Source organism: Callorhinus ursinus, unplaced genomic scaffold (genome assembly GCF_003265705.2).
Source record: "Callorhinus ursinus isolate GAN/ISIS: 27379988/994484 unplaced genomic scaffold, GSC_fseal_2.0 scaffold13, whole genome shotgun sequence".
In the NCBI taxonomy this organism is placed as follows: domain Eukaryota; kingdom Metazoa; phylum Chordata; class Mammalia; order Carnivora; family Otariidae; genus Callorhinus; species Callorhinus ursinus.
Window position 1 is genome coordinate 41,250,087 of NW_027397075.1, and position 23,652 is coordinate 41,273,738.

The window sequence follows — 23,652 nt, forward strand, 5'->3', positions numbered from 1 at the left end:
TCTGAGCCTCTGTCTCAGCCCCACCGAGACAGCGCAGATAGCAAACTGTCTGAGCCAAGAGGGATGAGCAAGTTGTAACACAAACTTCTCTGACCCTGCTAAACATGTAATCACTGAAATCACAGTTGTTTCTCCCGAGACTTTATCTTGGACGCTGGCTCAGCAACCCAGGAACGTGTAATCCACACTAGGACAGCACATCTTCTCCAGACATTTCTGCTCATGGCTGGACTTGAGCTTACTCGGCACTAACCTCAACTTAGAAACCACGCTCAGGAGGAAAAAACTGCCCATGCAAAGAACGGGGATCAACTGACACAGAGGAAAAATCAGATCCTACATCCTGGAAGGCAAGCACAGAATATTCAGAAAGGAGTTGCAGTAGAAATTTTTTTTTTTAAATATTTTTATTTATTTATTTTTGAGAGAGAGGAGCACAGAGGGAGAGGGAGAAGCAGGCTCCCCACTGAGCAGGGAGCCTGACATGGGGACTCGATCCCAGGACCCTGAGATCATGAGCTGAGCCAAAGGCAGATGCTTAACTGACTAAGCCACCCAGGCGCCCCTGCATTAGAAATTCTTAACACTAGTTGCTATGGCACACAATTTGATGATTGCACTTACTTACTTTTTTTTAAAGATTTTATTTATTTTAGACAGAAATAAAGAGAGGGAGTTGGGGGAGGAGCAGAGGGAGAGGGATAAGCAGACTCTGTGCTGAGCGCAGAGCCCAGTGGGGGGCTCGATCCCAGGACCCTGGGATTGTGACTTGAGCCAAAATCAAGAGTCAGATGCTTAGCTGACTGAGCCGCCCTGGCGCTCCTGATGGTTGCATTTAGTTACTGAAACGACAAAGGATCTCAGTACAAGTACAGAAACCACAGGCTCAAAAGCAACAGTCTGAAGTTCAAGTAGAATTTTTGGTTACTAGCCATGGTGAAAAAGGATTATGGGAGGATAGAGAGGTGTCCTCAAAGGTATGACCAGGCACATTTCAGAGAATCAGTTAAATTGACATACTCATGGGAACAATGCTGTATCCGAGGGTTACATTCTTGATCTCCTTGATCAAGAATGTAACCCTGGGGTTACATTCCTGCAGGGGGCTCCATCCCAGGACTCTGGGATCATGACCTGAGCCGAAGGCAGATGCTTAAGGGCATGATCAAGGGCCTGATGTTCAACTTCTTATAGAAATAAATACAAACTATAGTGAATTCATCACAAGCAATCCCTGCATGGCCTATATTACAAGGCTCTCCAAGGCACCCGGGCAAACAGGATGAAACACTAACCAAGCTGTTGAAATTTACCAGGCCCATTCCCAGGAGTTAGGTAAAGAGAAAGGGAACTAATGTTATAATGTGGGCCAGGAGCCAGAGGTATCTACAGAAGGGGCTGTGGGTAAAACTGGCAGACACACGTGCAGTGCTGGGAGCAGCTAGTGTGAGGCTGGGATGCAGAGCAGCGGGCCTTGCAGACCGGATCACACCAGCCGGTTGTAGCTTGCAGAGCTATGTGTGGTGTGTGGGTGCTGTGCCGCTTGGTGAAAGACAGAGGTTTTGCTTCTCTTCCTGCAAATCCCTCCTTCGGTGGGAGTACTGAGAGAGCAGAACAATGCTGAAAGCAGGGGACAGAGGGCATTAACAAGCATCCATAAGCCTCCCTTTCTGCTCATGCAGGGGGAAAGTAACAGAAATGGGAGAATAGGCAAATGAGAAAGGTTGATTTTACCTTTAGACCATTTAGAAAACCCACTGACCACTTCCTGTATGCCTCCTAGCCCTGAGGATGTGGACAGAAATAGACAGACCGGATCTTGGGGAGTAGAAGGGAGGTTGGGGGGAAAGGTCGGTGAGAGACACCTGATCAATAAACATGTGTCAAAGCTAGAAGCCAGTACAAGGCTGGGGGGGTGGTGGACACAAGGAAGGACTGACCAATGTCAACAGAGCAGGTGACACCTTGACCTCAGGCTTTCCTGTAATGGAAAGGAGAAAGAACACCATGGAGAAGAGTTAAAGAAATGACATGTTATAACAACACTGGAAATGTTGAGGTTTCTCTTATTTGAATTCCCAACCAGGAACTTCTTAGCTTTTATTTGACTTCTGCTAAATATTTCTTCTTAAGCATGTCATTTTTAAAAAAAGATTTTATTTATTTATCTGAGAGAGAAAGAGACAGAACACGTGCAGGGTAGGGGCAGAGGGAGAGGGAGAAGCAGGCTCCCCATTGAGCAGGGAGCCTGCAGGGGGCTCCATCCCAGGACTCTGGGATCATGACCTGACCCGAAGGCAGATGCTTAACCGACTGAGCCACTGAGGCGCCCTGCATATAATTAATTTCTATTTAGAGTATCATTTGTGGAGAGCAGATATAATCATCATGGGGGACTCAGCACAAATATAAGGCACTCTTGCTAATAACTTCTGAACCACTGGAGCCTCTGATAGATTATTTACTAGGAAGTTTCTTTTCACTCCAGTGACTAATACCCACTTCATTTAAACCTGCTTAGTGTGAACAGGCAAAATTATCTGCTATGTACAACTGTCTTGTTTCTGGTCCCATAAGCTAAGTAAGGGCCTGGAAAGAGGTGATCTTTCATTGGGATGGGTCCTTCCTCACCCTACGAAGCAGGTACCATCTGCCTTTCTACTTGGTGGCTCTCCTGGGTGCCAGAGGTCTTCTTCAGCATTCCATTTTGAGCTTAGTGAAGTAGGGCTGGTGAATTCAGATTTATCAGGGGGCTAAAATTGCTTACTTTAAGGAGTAAGCCTTTGGGGATATTTTGAATCAGATTATACCGATACCAACTTTGGAGAAACTGCTGACCCTGAACTAACAAAAGGAATAGGAGCAAGTTTTTAAAATCCCACTCATCACTTGGACACAGTAACTAGAAAGTTGTGTTTGCGTTTGAATCAGGTCCTACAAACAGGTTAAGAACAGGGTATGCGTGAAAGCGAGGAACTAGTGCCCTCTAAAGCTCTCTCTGAGCAAGTCCAATTGAGGAGAGTTCAGGTTCTTCGCAGGTGTCATAGTTACAAGGATTGAGAAGACCAGGAAGGTGGCAGGTCATCCGCAGGGACTCAGGGCTATGAACAGAGCACCGAAGAGGAAACCAAAGCCTTCCTGCCGTCTCTGTATCTGAAACTCTTCACCTGGCCTCAGGTTACTCCCGCGGGGTCAACCCTCCAGATGGGGTGAGGCACAGATGAGCTACTTCTGGCCTGCCGGCTCAGCACATCACTTACTTTTTCCCTCTCTTCCCTTATGTTTGAGAGTGGTTTTCATCACCTCAAGAGACTCCCTTTAGCTGAAGTTATGGGCATATTTAAAGGTAGAAAGACAACTTTTTATATACAGCTGCTAATTTAAGAAGCCCAAATAATTTTAAAATCGTCTTCAGGTATCACTAAGCAGGCATTAATCATACCCCAAGGGATCCAGTACATGGCAGCCCTCAGGCCTGCGCCTGTTTTTGTAAACAGTTATGTCTGACTCATTTGTTTACACATTGTCCGGGCTGCTTTCAGGCTGCAAGAGCAAAGTCGGTGTAACAGAGACCACAGGGCATGTGAAGCCTACAATATGTACAGTCTAGCTCTTTACAGAAAAAGTCTGCCTACCTCTGGACCACACCAAAGTATCCCCATCTGAGAAGGGGAAAAAAAATATGTATATATATAAGTGTGTGTGTATTATTTGTATGTATTATATACACACATATATACACACACACACACTTAGAGCATGTACCTGCACACATATTGGACTGTTCTCAAGGAAATAAGTCACCCAAAGAAGGTATTATGAGCAGCTTTCTCTTCATTGTACCTTTCAAAACATCCTCTGTCCCCAGTACCACACTCAGGCCACACCAAATATAAAGGGTTACAAATATTCAGATTTTATTATAAATAAAATACTGTTTTTTTTTTTTAACATAAAAAAAAGGCCAAGTGTTGCATTTTATTCACCACCCTGGAGAGCGAGACTGTAGAGATTAAGGCAAACAGCTAAGGTGAAGGCACATATCAAAGGGCCGCCCTGGGGATTACAAGGAAGAATTCCGGAGAGCAGCTGGATACGCGCCCCCCGCGACCCCCAGCATTCTTCAGCAGCCACCCTGTCAATTTTATTACATGAAATTCAGGTAACTAGAACTATACAATAAAATAATGCATATTGCAGGAGTGTAATGAAGGTATTGTCTTATAAGGAGCTTTTTATTTTAAAAATAAAATTCTGTTTAAAAATATACTACACAGATGGAGAAGGAGAAAAGCAACCAAACCAAACCAAACAAAAAAACTCCAAATTTCACTGCGGCCTACGACTGACTGGTGTGAGGCTCACCCACGGGCTAGAGGGACAACTATCCCGGCAGTCGATCTACAGTCCTTGTCCTGCGACCTTGAACAAAATGTCTCTGTTAGGAGGTGGCCACTTACCACGAGGAACTAGCTAGGAGACGCTGATGTGAAAACTTGGCAGGAACGAGCCTGGCCTCTGGCAACAGTAGAAGCAGCCGAGGGAAAGCCAGGGGTATGCCAAGTCAAAGCCTATGGAGCCGACTCTGGTATGCAAGCAGGCGGCAAGGGGAGACCCCGATGCATGGCCACCCCCACTCTGTCTGTACTCCATCCCTGGTGCCCTCTGAGTGCTCAGTGATCACACACTCCCTTCTCAAATGGACCCATCCATAGCTCCAACTGTTGGAAAGGGCATTTCTAGCTCATTCCCGGTTAGGCCCACATTGATGCTGAAGATGCCGTTCAGCAAAACATCTTCATCCCGCCACCTCCTGTTGACCTAACATGCCTGCTCGGGAGCGGGCCTCAGGAACATCAGGCTGCAGTTTCGGGGGGCCGGGCCTGCAGTGGAGGAGGGTGGGAGGCATCCCTGCGGAGCGGCTGGGTGTGGAGGGAAGCGGGTGGACATTGGCGCTACAGAATGAACATGCTGCAGACACAAGGCACAGGGCCGAGCGACGGGGGACAGGAGCAAGGCAAAGGACTGCAGATGGAAGGGAAGGAGGTATACAGACACATTGTGCCAGTGAAGGGGGAAAATGAAGAAGTGAACAGACAGTGCCATTCTAGAAATAGGACCAAGTATATTTACATAAATTCCTTACTCTATAATCATGATAAACAACAACAAAAAAAAAACATTCACACAAAAATATAAATTTGAAATAATTAATAGCACCAGTGTGTCAGATAATAGTTTCTTTCCCCCCGCTACGCAAAGTACAAAGTTGCATAGTGTTAAAGGCAATATATATGAATCTCAAAGGTGGGTTGGTAGGAGGAAGGCGTTGTGGGGCAGAGAATCTTCACACTGTGATCTTGAAAGAAAACCACAGAGCTGAGGATCCAAAGTTGAGAAGCCAGCTAGGCAAGTCCACCTACGGGTCTTCCCTCTGCACCGAGAGGGAAGGTTTCGAACGGGTTTCAATCACAAAGTGCAGGATCTAGATGGTGCTCACGGCAGCTGTGTGAACTACGGAGTGCAGGGATTTGCCACCAGGATTTGGCAGGCGTGTAGAGGGACCCTAGAAGATGGGAACATCAGAAGATAACTGAGGATAAGGGTCAGAAGTGTCATCTCTCCCCAGTGGAAGAAAAAAATGGACATACGGGATGCTGACAATACAAGTTGCATCTGAGTTGTATCCCTCTGCGAGGAAAGACTAGGGCAAGGCGGCTTGTTTCTTGTTTGTCAAGATCTTAGGGATCGACTGCTCTCTACCAGATAACAGCACTAGTTCCAAGACTAACACACTAAAAAAGCTCTAGGAATTAGTTTGATTTTGGAAAAAAAACAAAACAAACTTTAGTGGTTATCATATCCCTATTTCTTCTGTATAAATTCCATTTATAGGAATATCAGAAGACGTCTATTGGTGAGTGCAAGCTGCCCATCCAGATTTATCAGCTGCCCAAAGATCTGAAAAAAAGTGTATCTTCCTAGTCAATTATTAACATATGAGAAAATGTTCAGCCTACTTCTGCAGCCTCATTCTCCTGGAGACTGTCAGGAATAATTGCAGCCTTACCCGTGGATGGCTCAGTGTCCTATACTCAAAATAGTTAAAGCAACTGACGATGGCTCTTGACGTTCTAAGTGACCAATATCTTTGGCACAGGACGTTTATTTCCTTTTTCGTAAAAGGAGGAGGGGTGGTAGATGTAGGTGCACTTTCTTTATCAACAGACTGGATATCCTGGCCATCACAACGCTGCTACTAGTAGCCAAACTTTTCCTTCATAGAAACAAGAGTACTGAGACCGAGGAGGTTCTGCCGGTATCCATGAGAAAAGGGAGGGCCACTTGCTCAGCCCCGGCAGACAATGGTCCTCACGAAGCGTTTACACCACTGTACGATCACGTAAGATGCCACGTCCTCACGCGACTCAGAAGGGAAAGTGTGGGTAAGGGAGTGCCTTCCGTGGAAGAGAGACTATCAGATAAAACCCTTTGTTCCCGATTCATGATGTCTGACTTGCTTCTCTTTAAGCTTTGTGAATTTTCCTGGTTCAAAAGGACAGTGGTGGAGAGCAGCAGAGAAGTGGGGGTCTGAAAAAATGTAATCTGTGTGTTAAGGCACTCTATAGCCTCACAACGGCTCCCCGGTTGGGGGGTGCTGCCTTCCAGCCCTAAAAGATGACTCTAGGGCTTTTCGATGGACGGGGTGTTGAAGCAGCCAGATGGTAAGGTCTTCTTGATGTCTTCCAGGTTGCGAATGTCCTTCATGATCTCCTCGATATCTCTGTTATAGTCCATGATGGCGGCCTCCTGCTTCCTGGCTTCATTCTCCAGATCAGACACTTTCCTGTCCAGATCACTGACTTTCATTTCATCTTTGGCTTTGTTCAGGGTGCCTTCGATCTCATTGAGCTTGTTCAGGTCCACTGTGTCCAGCTGCCCTGTAGAGTCAGAAAGGACACAGGAGGAAACAGATGCACCCAGTAAGAATCATCACATCGCTCCGCAAGCACCTCCACCAGCCCCCCTTTTAAAAAAAGATTTTATTTATTTATTTGACAGAAAGAGACACAACGAGAGAGGGAACACAAGCAGGGGGAGTGGGAGAGGGAGAAGCAGGCTTCCCGCCGAGCAGTGAGCCCGATGCGGGGCTCCGCATCATGACCTGAGCCGAAGGCAGATGCTTCACCCACTGAGCCACCCAAGCGCCCCTCCACTAGCCTTTCTTATAAATGAAGCCCAGCAGCTGCCGCTATGCAGTGGTGGCCTGCAAACGGGACTTGTAGATCATTCATGTCGTGCAAGGGCATGAACAATACAGACCAAGTATAAACATGGACCTAACTCGACGAGGACAGGTCAGAGCATATAATGGATACTGGGCTGGATGTTTTCTCTGAGGAAACAATTTTTGTGAGATGTTGTCTAAATACACAGCTGCCGTGCTTGAGACCTTAAGCCTCACCTGCGGTTTTGAAGGTCATCTGGTAACGTTTGATACCATTTTCATGTTTATGTACGTAATCTGTATGTCATTTTAATGCCATCTAACGAACATACAAATCTTCAGGCTAGAACTCTAAGCCCTCGGCTCTTTAGCTTCCAGGGAGGCTGGGTTGGTTCTGGGGAGTCCTGTCCTGCTTTCAGGAGTTAGACTCTATTTGGAGGCCTCCTATGGAAAATGGCCAGGGATGAAAATGCTGGAATAATTCCAGCAAAAGCTTCACTTTAAAATTAGCAAGAAAAGGAGGTTCTTCTGGAAAGAATTGCTTCCATAGTTAATGAAAGCAGACAGCCACACAGAGCTCAACACTTTATGTACACTGTACTTTGTGAGATTAAATTCTCACAAGACCATATTCTGCCAGTGATTCTCAGATGTTAAGTAATTTGCCCAAGTTTGCACAGTTTACAAGGCAACAAAACAAAGATTCCAACCCAAGCCTGACTAACTTTAAAATCCAGCCCTTTCTGCCACAAAAAGCTACCTCTTCTAGCTCCTTTCATTTTAAAACCCATCTGACAGCACATAATTTATTATTCTTGATATTTGAGACAGATAAAAAAATATATCCTCCCCCACCCTCCAAAACAAAACAAAACAAAACAAAAAAACCACCCCAAACAAAACACTGAACAAACCTTCAAGGCTAAATTAAAGCAAAATGCCTTGCCACAAAGCCGTACGGGCTGGGGTATGACCACTTTATAATGGAGGCTGGCGACAAAAGTACATCTGTCCTGTAACGAAGCCTGCTCCCTATCACCCTGGATTAAAAGAGCATTTCAACATGCTTGAATTTCCTTGAAAAATCAAGCTTATTCTCTTTTTCAAGAACTGTCACCTCATCAGATTCTCCTTTTAATTAGCAAATGAAAAGAATTCCAGGCAGTGAAGTTGTCACCAGCTTAAAGTGTTCTTTCACTCTAGCACTGAAATCCTTCACTTTAAATCCTCTAAAGACACTGTGCCAAGCAGGATGAGCTCAGAATAATCACCGTTCAGTGTATCATAACCATCGACCACAAGTAAGCCACCCTTGCTGGCAGCCTGTCTTCCTAATTTTATAAGTCCTTGGACCGTGGTCAGATTCCAGGACTCAGATCATATGCCATGGAAGGACCTCGTAGCTGAGTTAATACGACCTCGAGTCCTGATTCGGTTCACACAACAGTCCCGCTGTACTATCTGCTTTTGCGTCGACTGCATCAGACCACAAAGGCAGCACAAAGGATCCGGGGGTGGCCGACAATGACTCCACAGCCACTTACCCAGCTGCTCCAGGAGCTCATTAATCAGGTGCAGGAGGCTGGTAACGGAGTTTTTGGCCTTTCTGGCATTGATCTCGGCTTCCTGAGCAGCCTGCGAAGCCTGTACCGGGAAAAGGACAGATGATACCAGCAGTCCTGACGGTATATTTTCATGTTCTTGAAATATTTTTCCCCCCAATCAGCCAACAAGTCCAATTTTCAGATGCTTCCTCTTTCCTAACTTGTGAAATTACAATCTCTCACTGTAGGGGTTTTGTTTTGTTTTGTTTTTTTTGGTCTTTCAGAGTATCTTCATGGTGAAATGTTGCTATTTTTAATTCATGGAACAGACACGAGTAGGCAGTCTGCATGCCTACACTGACTGGATGTGTATTTCAAAAAGACCCTTTCCTCACTTTCTCACTCAAGAATACATGGAAGTGGACTCGTAACCAAATTCATCGAGCAGAAACAAGTTATTTTTAAGGACGAGTACAAAACTACATTTTAGAACCAAACTATGTCCTTCAGGACACTCTTAGAGACTTGATTACTAGAAATGTCCTATTCTCGGAAAAGTTTCATTCTCAAGTGACACCTTCTGTAACACCCTCTCCCCCTGCAAACGCACACGCACACACACACATGTGGCAATACGGTTTACATTTTGTAAATCAACCAAAGGTAAATGTATTTGGGAAAATTCCATGAAACCTGAACAAATACCCTGTGCGTGAGTCACGGGAAATGACAATGGAAGAGGAAGCGTCTGAATATCAGAAAACAGATGCCCTCACAAATAAAATCCAGTCAGGATATAAACAAGCAGCTTTGAGCTCCCTACCACAAAACTGTTTTTCCTAGTGTTTGGCTCAAGACACCGTAACATTTTTGGATAGAAAATAAGATTTTTTTTAAAAAAGAAAATGCACGAGGGAAAAACCCTTCACAAATAAATGATGAATCTCTATTGAAATCACAGCGCTGACAGGCTTTTCTGCACACGTCCTAGGACGGGGTAAGTGACTTCGCGATGGCCTACAGAGAGCAATGCTACCGCGGGTAATCTGTAGGCTCCAGCCTCCTCTTCCAGGACAACCATAAGCCTTTACTCTTTTGGTGAAAAAAGTTACGTGACAGACTCAAACAATACCAGCTCAATGCTGTGTCTTTCAGGACTGACGTAAATACAAATGGGATGGGGTGCGTGCTGGTGCTTTGTGTTTGTTAGAAGTTATTTACCAAAAAGAACAAAAGATGGATCTTCTTCCACTCTTTGAATGGAAACCATACGCTTTTCTTGAAGCTCATCAAGAATATAACCTTTTCCTTCTTTCCACAGGCTCTAAATGCAATGTTTCTACAACTATATTAAAAAGGAAATGCAGAGACCCTCAGCACATATGAGAAATGCGTATTTTTTGCTATATGGGAATTTCCAACTGAGCCATACCTTGCTATAGAAAACTGAGATAGTCCGAAATAAAAGTCAAAAAGCATACTAAAATAAGGTGTTTGCACAGGGATGCTTCCTGTTATCACTTCCCTAGAGTCTTCTTTAGGTAAACAGGGTTACTATTTCTCCTTTCTGTCCCAGGGTGAAAATAAGCCAGGTAAAAGGCCTGTTTTCAGCAGGAGTGGAAAAAGGGTCCCTCACTTGCACAATTAAACAAGTTCATTACTGTGACTGTAATCAGACTGAACTGCAAAGTTATGTTTCCACTGTGACTCCACTGAAGTCTTTTGAAAGCAAAGTATAGCATACCACAGGAAAATGCACCCTTGTTCTTTATTGGGCCATGCATTCCTGTCAATTTTGTCACCCACAGTGTTGTGTATACACATCATCACAAAAGGTAAAAAAAAATTAAATTAGATGTAAGTTTGGTATGTTTTTGTCATCTTCAAAAATGAAATACAAGAAACTGGTGTTTGCCTCTAGAAAGTAAGTTGCTGAGGTAACAAGAGTAGGAAGGAAATTAATTTTTCATCGTATTCCTTTTTATTCCTTTTTTATTTTATACCATGTATGACTCACCCATCCAAAAATACAAATGCATACTTTTCAATGTCCTAAAACTTCAATGTGTAAAAGAATGTTTTGCTTTAACTGAGAGAAACTTTGGGACAGGACAATTGTGCAACAACCCCACAAGAGACCCAAATTCTTTGTCTTCTATGTAAGTTACTAACCCGATTCTTGGCCAGAAAGCACAATGAAAAACAGAAGTCAGTATGAAAGAGACTCTTCTTAACAAGATGGCGATCTTTATCATTAAACACCCTTCACTTTCTGCCCACAAGCAAATAGGCCAAAACTGCTTACCATCCCTGCCATCATCATATCCTGGTCAGCATCCTCTTGTTTTTTCTTCAGCTCCTTTTCTGCTTCCTGTAGTTGTTTCAACATATTGTTCACCTCGTTATCCAGGTCTGTAACTTCTGCAAAAGTCCTTTCGGCTTCTGCCTTGGTGCTGGTAGCGTTCTAGGCACATGATAAAGAACTGCTAGTGAAAAAAAGCTTTCCTCTTTCTAAAGTATGCTCCCAAATTTTCAATAATCTGTAGAATGGTTTGAAAATATAATCCAGAAAAAAGAGGGAAGGAAATTATACCATACGTTGACTTAGGGTATCATTTATTTGGGTTCCAAATAACAGTAAGGAAAGAAAAGCTAGCATTACCGCCTAACCTAATAGCATTTTATATTTTATAAAATACTTCCATTTGTATCCTCTTATTTATCCTTAATACTTCCTGTTCTATCATTGCCATTTTTAGTTGAGGTCACATGGCTAGCAAATGATAAAACATTTAAACGGTGTACACTTTCCACCACATCATATTGATTATAGACTCTTTGACTTGGATACATTTTCAATTCAAACGTAGTAGCCTTGTTCTACTCGGCAGTTCATCAAAATGTACAAAAAAACCCCACGATCCTGATGTAGGAGTATTTTATAAAACAGAATTAATCCAAAACCAACTGTTCTAAACAAACTAAAAAATGTATGTGATTCTTGAACACATTCTTTTAGAATCCATTCTAGTCTCTCTTTTAAATAAAATAAACAGACTGACTTTTAAGTAGGAAATAAACAGACTGACTTTTAAGTAGGAAAATGCCAGCTTAAAGAAATTAAGATGATTTTTTTTTTTAAGATGATTGTAGAAAGGGGATGGACGCCTGGGTGGCTCAGTTGGTTAAAGCATCTGACTTCGGCTCAGGTCATGATCTCAGGGTCCTGGGATGGAGCCCTGCATCAGGCTCCCTGCTCAGCGGGGAGTCTGCTTCTCCTTCTGCCCCTCCCCTGCTCAGGCTCTGTCTCCGTCTCCAATAAATAAATAAAATCTTAAAAAAAAAAAAGATGAGTAGGAAGAATCCTAGCAGTGGCAGCTAAATAAAGTAGGGCTCCGACATAAAATATGCTCGAAAGAGGGGCCTGAGAGTTGTATTGACCTGGCAGTCTACGTAAGATTGAAAAAACATCAGCTATCCATGTCAAAGAACTGTGTTTACTTGAGAAGAGTCTGATTTTCTTGTGCAAAGCGCTCTATGGGCCCAGGAAGCCATCCTCCTCCTCACCACAGAGACCCTGCCGCCAAGACAACAGTAGAAATGTTCAAGGGCCCTTTCAATGACTTCAATGATTCGCCCTCTTCAGTCAATGTACTTACCTACTCTAAATGCCCAGTAAAAAAGGAACAAGGACAGCTTAAGGATAATCTTACCCGAGCTGAGGAAGAAGTCTATGAGGGCTTTTAGGGATGGGGAAAGAAACTGGAAAACGACTAGAGAAACACAGGAGCAAAGAGTGCTGGGGAGCAGAGCAGAGCACACACCTTCTGGACGGCGCTGGCGATCCTCTCCGCCTCGTGGGCCTTGCTCTTGGCCTCGGCGGCGTCGGCGGCAGCACTGCCCAGAGCCAGCTGCGCCTCCCTTGTCTTGTCATTGGCTTCTATTATGGTCTGGTTGATGGCAGGGATTCTCCTTAAAGCCTCCTCTGCGGCAGTCTTGTTATCGTTCACTCGCCTATCGAAATCTACAATAAAGCAGGTGCATTTGAGCTCGACTCTCAGCAAGCCAAAAGGGAGCCTGTCAGGGAGCGGCAACGGGCCTTTGTTTTAATGAGCAGTGAAAGTCGGGAGAGAGAAATGAAAAACAGCACGGACAGCCTTAGAAGAAGGAAGCGTACAGCTTTACAGTCTTATGAATGAACATGTTTCTGCAAAGAAGTTTATTTTTGTGCAAAGCACGGAGTACGCCATTACTACCACGGCAACCAGTACTAAAAACTGCAGTTTATTTAGTGTTTACTAGGTGTTAGCTACTGGGTTCAGAGCTTTTTTATATGCCTGTGAAGCAGGCATTGTATCAGTTTTATACACGAGAACTGAAGACTATGGAGGGAGAGAATTTCCCCCAAGGGTTCACAGAAGTATGAGGTGGATCAGGGATTCTAACCCAAACCCACTGACACCAGGGCCGATATAGTCAACCATTACCTTATAAAGCTTCCATGTTTATGGAACCTACGGGCTATTTTATCAGAGGCAAGTCCAGGACTATCCCGTGAATTGAGCACATTTCTTTTTTCTCTTGGGTGAGGACAGAAGGCACAAGGATTGAGATGCAATTGGCAGAGAAAATGAAAAATAATCTCCATTTAACAACATAAGCCAGCTAAATAGGCATATCTTGATAACATGAGTTACTCTAATATCAGAAAATTTCCTTTTTGTTTTTGGTTTTATTTTCATACTGAGGTATGAAGGGGTAAAATGACCCAAGCTCTCGGATTTTTCTTTGAAATATCTCAGTATAAAAAAAAGTAGGGTGGATGTTGGGGGATGAAGTTAGTGTAGTAAAAATCATTAACTGCTGAATCTGGAGGACAGATTTATGGGATTTGGTATACTCATCTTTCATATGGTTTATGTTCCGAGAATCTCATGGTAAAAATTAAAAAGTAAATCACCTCAGTGAAGAAAGCATAGAAATTTATGCTATCATGTGAATCTTTCATACCCTTCAGGTTGTTGAGAATGTCATTGGCTTCTTGTAAGGTATTTCGTCCCTTTTTAGCAGCTTCTTCCGCAAGAGCCTTGGCGGCATCTGCTCGGGCTAGGAGCTGGTCAGCAGTCTGCAAACACACGGCAGATCAGAGGACAAACCCTCCAAGGTGAATCCCTTCTTCCTCCTAACAGGCCAGGCAGCTCCCAGCTGCCACCTTGACACCTGCCAGCATGGGGCAGCTAGGCCGGGGTGCCCCACAGAAGGCCTTCCTCTGAATTCCTGAGGGCTTGCGGTCCCTGCACTTGTGGTGACGTCACGGACACAGGTCACGCGGCATGGTTTCACATTTTGCCTCAAGAAATGAAGCCACCTGCAAATTAAACCAACCTGCTGTTCAGTCTTTCCCTTCTCCAGAAGCTTCTTGACTTCAAGTTCCTTCCCTCTCATGTCCTCTCGGAGGTCCTCATAATCTTTTAATTTCTGGTCAATCAGACGGTCCAGATCCTCAGCTTCCTTCTTGATTTTATTTGCCTCATTCTGTGAAAAGCAAACAAGGTTGTGACATTTTAGACAAAACAATGAAACCGATGAAAAGGTAGGCTCTGTAACACTTAACACTCAGAGATATTTTTAAAAGAAAAGCACAGGTCAAGATTTCATGGACTTTTTTTTTTTAATTGAAGTATCCTTTACACACAGTAAAATGCATAGCACTTAGTGAGATGAGCTTTGACAAATATATTTACCTGTGTAGCCAATACCCCAATCAAGATACAGAATATTTCCACTCCAGGAAATTCCCTTGTGTCTCTTTCCAGTTAATGTCCACACCTACCTTTTCAGCAATGCAGCTGCCACTGGTCTAGTTTTTATCACCAATTAGTTTTGCCTATTCTCAAATTTCAAATATGCAAGATCAGACAGTATGTACGTGTCTGAAGAGACTGAACTAAACCTTGGTGGTAAAAAAATCAAGTCAACGCCTCAGATGTAAAAAGCGAAACTTAATAAATTTCAATATCAATGTAAGAAATAGCACTTATACAGAGCCTGGAATGAGGATTCATGAGTAGAGTACAGATGTAATAAAATCCTACCAAACCCCAAATATTTTAGCTGCCCAGCAGCATCCTGATATAGTTCTTTCATTTAAACCATTTTCTTTTACTTCTCTCTTGTTCTCAACCAGAGAGTGCCTGGGCATAATGGTCTGGGTGTACTCTGCTCTAATAAATACAAATATGTAATAATTTGGATTTATAGTAAAGACTTCGGAGTGATTATTCCTATCACTAAAGTAGTCTTTGCTGTTTAATCTTTATAATCACAGGATTCTTGACCTCACTAAGTGAACATATCTGAAGCAGAACTCGACATTACCAGTGAGTCAGTTGGAGGACGGAGGAGGTCGGTACCAGTGATAGTTGCAGGCCAAGTCAGAATAGCTCTTACCCTGACTGTGAGGGATGTGTGTGTGTGTGCGTGTGCACATGTGTATGTGTCTGAAGGGCGAGGGTGCATACTATGTGTGTGCGCACGTCTGAGGGGTGAGGCTGTGTGCTGTGGATGGGTGACGGCAGTGACCGCCAACACCCTGTGCACACAGGCTGTCCAACCCATACCTCCAGAGCTTCCGAGTCCACGGGCGTCAGCTGGGCAACACTAGCATAGATCTCCACCGCTTTATCTCCAGCCCTTTTGGCCTCCTCGTGTACTCGGGCAGCTTGCTTCTCCAGATCCTGTGACATGTTCTTCGCTTGTTCATACCTAAGGAACAAAAGATTTAACGAAAAAATTGGCTGCTTTGGGCATCTTCATGTTAACCACATTCATTCTGGTTCAAATCACTGCAACAGAATTCCCTAAAACCTCAAAGAAAATGCTATTATTTAATACCAACACAGCTTAAATTTAGATTTCATCTCGTCACTTCTATTTATACCATATGATTACTGCATATTTCTGATTCTGGACGCCTTTGAAATATGTGTAGCTCAAGTATATTTTCTCTACTGACTCTATGATACTTTTTTCATTTATGCAGAAATTTAAGTATCACAGGAACTGGAATGAATAAAACCTCTGCGGCTCTCCAGCCCCTGCTCTAATTACTGCACCATTTCAAAAGCATGATTAACAAAAGAAATCTTACTGCATGAATGCATCCTCTGAATCCAATAGCATTTAATTTTTCATTGAACCGGTGCTACTTACAAGAAAAACTGAAGGGCCATAAGCCACTTTTAAATGACACTCACTTTCTATTAAGCTCTTCAATCTCAAGTGCTGTTTGGTTCTCTCCTGCCAGTGTTCTCAGAAGCAGATTATATGCCTCAGTTGATGTATCATTAGCTGTCTTTGCCACTCTTACGATATCATCAGCTTCTTGTTTATGGCTGTATAATGTAAAAGAAAAAATAAACCACGAAACAGAACTATTTAATAGGGAAAGAGGAAGAATTTAGGTAATGCTTACCTTATTTTATATACATATACTAACATGGACAGAGCTCTATAAATATTGAAAAACTCTTATAAATTTGGAATTTTGCAAACATTTCAGTGGGGCTAAGTTTACAATAGCATTCTACAATGTGAAAAAAAAAAGGTATTTTCCTATTTATAGGGGCAAATGTCTATATTTCTTCAAAAAATTACTTCTAAATAAAATCATTTAAGAATAATTTATCTATAAGACCATGTATGCTAGCAAGAACTCGTCTAGACATAAACATGAACCCCAGACCTAATGTTTAATCTTCACTCTGGTTCAGTTACTACATAGTCTTGAAACAGCCTCCAACTAGTCAGACTTCTCACATATAACCTAATTACTGACAGGAAAAGCAGCCTGACACCAAATGGAAAGCAACATGTCAACAGGGAATCCAGCCAAATAATGCAAATTTCAGCTGAGGAACTGCTAAGGTTTTTTCAGCTCTAAAATTTCATATTACAGTGTCACACTGTAGTGTGTGCCCATTCGTTTTCGTTACAATAAAGGTTTCTTTCAAAATTCCTGTATGAAAGACACCAGAATTACTTTAGTTTCAAGACCTAATTTCCTTAGGAGTTTTCTGTATGTTTTCAGCTATCTTCTTTTCATCAGGAAAATCCAGCTATGAAACCATGAATGTTCCATGAACTAAATGATACAACTCACCCATTTCCATTTGCAAAAAATAGAAAGAGAGCACATGTTAAAGCAAGAAGCCAAAGTAATTGCTCTAAACAATGAGACTAAAAGTTTAAGGTTGGGCTTACTTAAGAATCCCACACCCATGAGGTCTACTAGCTCCGTTCTGCAATTCATTCAACAAACATTTATTGAGTACTTACTATATCCCAGACATTGTTTGAGGTATTAGAACTTTAGTAGTGAATGAAACACACAAAAATACCTGCCTTCGTGAAGCCTACATTCTAGCAACTACTTTAACAAATTTTTTCAATTTAATGCTCTCTTACAACTTAAAGTTTTTCCTAAGAAACTACCTTATACTTAATAATTTTAAAAATCTCAAAAAAAATGAGGAATGAAATGGTCTGTTTTCTTGGGCTGATTTTCAAAGGTACTATGGGTTTGTAAACATTTTCTATTAAAATCTGAGAGCTAAACATTTTTGTTAAAAATTAATTTTAAAAATTAAAAATATAACTAAATTCAACTGAGCTTCTTAGTTATCAACTTTAAGGTTTTGAAATTAAAAATCTAAAAATGTTATGGTTTTCTCTGAGACGTGCAAATATAATTTCCCTCCAAAGCATCATGTTCATATATTCAAAGTAAATATTCTGATTTCAAAGGAGAGACAAGAAAAGAGTACACACAGCCAATAACGTTTCAGAAAAGAGCCAACTTTACAAAAGTAGGTTATATGAGAAGTGTTTGTGGGTAAAGGAGGGGACAACATGTACACATGTAAGGAAAGTTATAGCTTAACCATTAAGACACAGGGATCTGGAGGTTACCGTTCAGCAAGCTTTCGTGCCTCTTCTGCCAAAAGAGTCATGTTGTTTGGGTCCCCTGTAGACTCTGGCTGAGTGATTGACTGAAGAAGAAATAAAAAGAGCACTAATCTCAAAGGACTGAATTATTTAAATTTAATACAAGTGTCAAAACCAAATTTGTATTAGTGTTATTTAGCAAAAAGAATGTCTCCTTGATTGAAAGATCCTTCACTAATATTTAGCATCCTTGGCTACAGATTACTGTTTCTATTTTCATCAAAGGATAAAGGAAGTTTAAACTGACTAGTGCCATAGAAGGAACAAAGCTAGAGAAAGGACCCAGATGTCCTTTGGTTGTTATCCAATTTGTGATAACTATTTAATGGCAACTTTGAGCAACCTGGCTTTCTTGCTCCATGTTTAGAGACAAAAAGACACAAAGAGTCAATTTAGCTGAAGCATTCTGAGGACAGTAAGAGACTTGCTACAAAGTACCAGGGGACGCCTGCACCCCAACCTCACACCTTCCCAATCACTCACCACGTTGGCAACAGCAATCTTTGCTTTCTCAAGTTCTCGGGTCGCAATTTCAATCAACTGCTCTGTGCTCTCTACCCTGGCACGTGCTTGCTCAGCCAAGTTTCCAGTCTCTTCAATGGTATTGCGGATATTCTGTAAACGGCTAATTTGGCTGGATAAGGTGTTATTCACTCTCTGGAGGCGGTCCATCAAATTCTGGTCTATATCTGCAATGGCATTGCAGAAGAAAGTCCATAAATTATCTGAAGGGGGGGGTACATATCGCACATGAAATCTGAGGCACAACTTTATTCTTCCAAACACAGATCTTTCTGAAAAGCTTTCCCTGAGCCCATCGGCAGAACTGGTCAGTCCTTACTGTGCCAGTAGTACCTCCCCTGTTATATTTATCAGACTGTCTCCAATTGTGTGCCTGTCTGTCCCACTGGACTACCAGCTTCTCTTTCTTACTCATCACTATATCCCCAGTCTTACACAGTGACTGGCAAAGAGGAGACACCCAAGAAATGGCTGAGGAAGGAAAGCTTTGATGTTCCAGCACATGCCAGATTTAATCATAAAAATACAATGTTATTGAAAGAACTATCAGCCCTGACAGCTGGACATTTTTCTAAACTAGGAAAAAATCTAGGTTCAAAATAGATGTTGAAGTACGGAAAATTAAATTCATTTTGTATTTTAAACTAAATACAAGACTAAACACAGACCCTTGCTGCCCCCACCCCTACCCCCTGGCAGAGCCAGGTAATTTCTTTCATACTGAGTTCTGCTTTTGAATAGTTCTGCAAATTGTTCTTTATTGATTATGCCCATTCAACTTAAATCTCATACCTGGGTCTTAATAAATAAAAAGATAAATATACACCTGTGTAAATATAATTCTGTCATTATTAAAATTCTCATAGGTCATGAGAGTATATTCACATACAAGAACCATTAAGTCCTATTCAAAATCAATCAGTTATTTCAGCAAAATGCTCAGAGTTGGTGTTTCAATTTTCCAAGGAATGTGAAAAAGATGAGAGGTCAAAGTTAGAGATCAATAAAGATGTATATAAGTTTGGAAAATAGCATCTTGTAAGCAGGGCCATCAAATACACATGCAAAGTTGGTGCAGTAAGAAACTCGCCTAACTATACACAGTGGCCCTGCTTGAATGATTAGACAATTCTTTGATGATCTAAAGATTTTTAAGAAAATAACAAAAGACCAAAAAAAAGTTGAAACTGTAGAAACTCATTTAGACCCAAGAAGCATAAGCAGCCACTGAAGTTATGAAAACCCCTTTCCTTTAGACCGTCAGGAATGTAACAGATACCAATCTCTCCAGCCAGCTCTTTAGAGAAACATCAGTAACTGAAAAGAGAATAGATAATCTAACTGGTAGGATCACTTCAAATGCCTTCAAATTGCAAAACCTAATTGCACCATATAATCTCCTTTTAAAGCTGCAGAATAAACACAAGTTTAAACTACAAATAAATACTCAGGGATAGTTTGAAAGGATAAATCATTGTGGAGATACTCTTATTCTTGGCTAGTTTGAACCCAAGTAAGAAAGGTCAGCCAGGAACTCCATGAATCAAGTCTTAGTGGGAGTAGACTTTAACCCTAGCCTCACTATGGTGCTCCCCGAGCTATGAGAAGCTGCAGCCCATTATGTTCCCGCCTTTCAAGTGGCTCAAGGGGAGGTACTGACATCCATGGTTTTTGTCAAAGCTTCTGTCCGATGGAATCACCAGCTTGGGTAGAGGAAAGTAGGTGGTCATTACGGCCAAAGGAAGCTAGACGTAGCTGGGGCTGCACCAAGATGAGGAACAGTGCTGGCTGACTTCCCTTTCTGGCCTCTTGACTATTCCCATGTGCTCATGGTGTGGGCACCAGAGCTACGTGCCAGACCCCAGCTCTCAGGTGGACTGAGCAGCACTTAAAGATAACCCCACATTTGATTCTTCAGTGTATATGGCAGGACAGATGTGAATTTGTTGTTACAAGAGAATACATTAGTGGAAAACTGTGTGTCAAAAGGTTTTGCCAACAATTGAACATCCTAAAAAAAACACTAGTGTTGACACAGAACAGGAAACATTTAAATTCTTCTTAATCTGTGTTTAACACTTAAAATGTAACAACAACACAAAAGACAAACACACAACTAAAGTTAATATAAACTACTGACCCCTCATTTTATTTTTCAATTTCTAAAAATTTACCTTATAAAACAATTTCTGATGCTCATATAAAAATTAAACTGGCCAAAACCAGATGCATCTCATTACTTCCTTCTTCACTTTAATAATTTTATAAAATCAAAATTACATATATTAGGGATATCTACAGTAAGAAATAAGTAATATACTTAATTTCTGTTGACCTATACTCTGACAGGAAGACCTAACTCCAAATGGGTAGATTCATAAACTCAATAAAGAGGTCAATCATTGTGGTCCCAGGTGTCCTAATGTTAATGAACATTTACTATGAGTGGAAAGCCCCTAAACAAAAGTGACCTCAGCCAGGTCGTGAGTACTTGGATAGAAGGAGCACAGTCTTATTTATCTTCTCATTACTGGTGTTTAGCACAATGCCTGGTATACTATAGGCCCTCAGTCAGTGTAGAAAAGGATTTGTCCAAATTTAGAAAAAAAAGCTTAATTCAGAGTAAGTGATAAAAATAAAATGTTAAAGTGATTTAAGGGGTGCCTGGGTGGCTCCACTGGTTGAGCGTCCAACTCAATTTTGGCTCAAGTCATGACCTGAGGATTGTGAGACTGAGCCCCATGTCAGGCTCCACACTCAGCACGGAGTCTGCTGGAGATTCTCTCTCTCTCCCTCTGTCCTTCCCTCTGCTAGCTTGCTCTTGCTTGCTCTCTCTCAAATAAATAATCTTTTTTAAAAAGTGATTTAAAAAGCATGTAAATAATGTAAAATAACTTCTTCTTACTTTCAAAGTTTCACAAATTCAGGTTCCTTTAAAGTATTTTAAAATAAACTGTTTTCTAAATCTTAAGCCAATTCCTCTGCTTATTATCATCAGTCTCATCGGATAAAGTACAGAGGAGCAACACAATTGCAAAGGACATTAAATATGCATATAATATAAAATATATGCTTTTACATGATGTTATTAGCACATTTGTTCACTTATTAAGCAGAAAATTTCATAAGCAGGCACTAATTCCTAATCTTTCATAAATATCAGGTGTCATATATTTAGTATCTAGCTGTTTGGTCAATACTTGAAGACTACAATTTTTCCTTATGAGGGTCCTTTCTAAGGAAATAAAGCTGTGCGTAAAATAAATTCTCACTCAGTAGACTGACAGAAGAATCCAAGTTCAAATTTTCAACTTAAAATAATGCGCACCCAAAATGCATACCTTTCATGATTTTTAAAAACTGTTTTAAAACACTTTGTAATGGAACAGATTTATACACTTGGAATTTTAGCATTTAATAGTTTCTGATGTGTTGGGAGAATTATTTTTGCTTCCTGTATCTTAAAACAAGTTCTTGTATTTTCACATATTGTTTAAAAAAATTCAGATTCTACAAATAGTTTAAAAAAATTGAGGAAGAATTTTATAATGCCATACTAAATAACCTTGAACTAGGAGCCATGTCTAGAGACTGAGCCATCTGGCAGAAGTTACCCAGTGTTTTAACATGTTTACCTTTGACATCCTGGGCCTCTCGAAGGAGGTCCATAACTTCTCTCTCCGCGTCCTTTAGTCTGTCCTCAAAGGCTTGATCTGTCACCACCTCTTCCCCAGTTCCAAGGTTTGCTATGAGATTCTCTAATTCCTGGAGTTTCACTCGATGATCAGCAACCTGGACATAATGAAGGAAGAAAAGGGAAAGTTAGCACATATAAACATTCCTGAAGAACTCAGCTGTACTCCCTGCAGGAATGATCATCAAAAGGGTGCTCACTCTATAAATATGTAGGTCTACATACTCCACATATATCTACTTTTAAACAGATAACATAGGTAGTTTTTCTTTATTTCTCTGGCTTCAAGAGAAAAACTATCAAGCCCATTCCTTTGACATTAAACACCTCTTGTTGAGGATTCTCTAGTTCTGACCTCTCCCTTGCATTTTAGATTGCTTTCCTGATATCTCCACTCAGCTCTCGGATGGGAATCTCAACTCAACACCCAAGACTGTACTCTTTTCTTCTCTTAAATCTGTTTCCCCTGAGTCATCTCCATTTCAATAAACAATGCCTCCAGCTACCTTAAACAAAAAACCCAAGAGGCACCCTTGGTGATTCTCTTTCTCTATGCTTGCCCCCTCCCCCGCCAATCACACATACTTACCCAATTCAATCCAGGCTTGCCCTTTTGCCCCATTCCTAACCATCATTCTTCACATAGCAGTCAGAGTGTTCTTCTTAAAATATAAACTGGATTTCCTAGCTGAAAACTCGTCAGTGCGTTCATGCTAGATTTGGACTAAAATCTAAATCCCTTACTATGGCTGACATGGTATGTCATGGTATGACAACCTCTCCGGTCTTATCACAAACCACTCCCTCCTCAATCAGGAGGCTCCAGACACGAGCCACCTTTGAGACCTTTGTACCCTATATTCCCTTTGCCTGGAATAGCCTACCCACCACTTCTCATTAGGCTTGTTCCCTCTTATTCTTAAGATCTCACCTTAAACAAATGTCCTTAGAGAGGACTTACATAAAGTAGTTCTCCCAGTTATTCTCTGTTTGTATTCTCTCTGGTGCTCATCTCAGTTAGTATGTCTTTATTTAATTTTTATTATTTGTCTCCCAACTGGAACATAAGTCTTTGAGGACAGGGCCATGCCTATCTTGTTCATTATTTGTTCTCTAGAGCTCAGTGCACAGGAAGTACCCATTCAATGTCTACTGAATGAATAAATGAATGAATGAGCGAATGCCCTGTTGACAGCTCACCTTATCCTTCACCAGCCGGTAACATGCTGGACACTCCTGGCAGCCAGGCCAAGACCGATTATAGAAATAGTTCTCTTCACATTGGTCACAGCGATTTCCCACAAAACCCTGTTTACATTCACAGCGACCATCATCTTTGCACTGGAGTGAAAGAGATCCCTCAGGATGACAGTCACAGGCTGCAGAATAAAGTAAGAAGAGTCTATGATAGAGAAAGGAAGGAAGATTGCATTGCCTTTTAACCCACACTGATATCAATAAGCTGATGGTACTCTCATTATACATAGATTTTTTTTTGAAAAACAGGCCAAATTATGAGAATTCGAACGGTTAAGTCTGCTCAGTAGAGAAAACAAAAATTTTTAAAGCAAAAGTGATTTTTTTTACATTTTAAAAAACTTTAAAAGATCTTCAGTGAAGATTAGAACCACATTCAGTATATGACAAATATTTCTATA

At 41.5% G+C, this 23,652-nt stretch overlaps 1 protein-coding gene across 2 annotated transcripts in view; it reads right to left on the reverse strand.

Annotated features, from left to right (window-relative positions):
- Positions 1 to 3,893: 3,893 nt before the first annotated feature.
- Positions 3,894 to 23,652, reverse strand: part of LAMC1 (laminin subunit gamma 1) — a 123,363-nt gene continuing 103,604 nt past the window's right edge. The window contains exons 17-28 of one of the 2 annotated variants that reach the window (XM_025878030.2): positions 23,195 to 23,373; positions 21,936 to 22,092; positions 18,262 to 18,467; positions 17,743 to 17,822; positions 16,029 to 16,166; positions 15,393 to 15,537; positions 14,158 to 14,307; positions 13,783 to 13,897; positions 12,597 to 12,796; positions 11,078 to 11,236; positions 8,773 to 8,872; positions 3,894 to 6,941 (exon numbers count right to left, since the gene is read on the reverse strand). In XM_025878030.2, coding sequence (XP_025733815.1) covers positions 6,685 to 6,941; positions 8,773 to 8,872; positions 11,078 to 11,236; positions 12,597 to 12,796; positions 13,783 to 13,897; positions 14,158 to 14,307; positions 15,393 to 15,537; positions 16,029 to 16,166; positions 17,743 to 17,822; positions 18,262 to 18,467; positions 21,936 to 22,092; positions 23,195 to 23,373 — 1,886 coding nt within the window. In that variant the 3' untranslated portion in view covers positions 3,894 to 6,684. The remainder of the gene's footprint in view (positions 6,942 to 8,772; positions 8,873 to 11,077; positions 11,237 to 12,596; positions 12,797 to 13,782; positions 13,898 to 14,157; positions 14,308 to 15,392; positions 15,538 to 16,028; positions 16,167 to 17,742; positions 17,823 to 18,261; positions 18,468 to 21,935; positions 22,093 to 23,194; positions 23,374 to 23,652) is intronic. The other variant, XM_073900126.1, reaches the window with a different exon arrangement.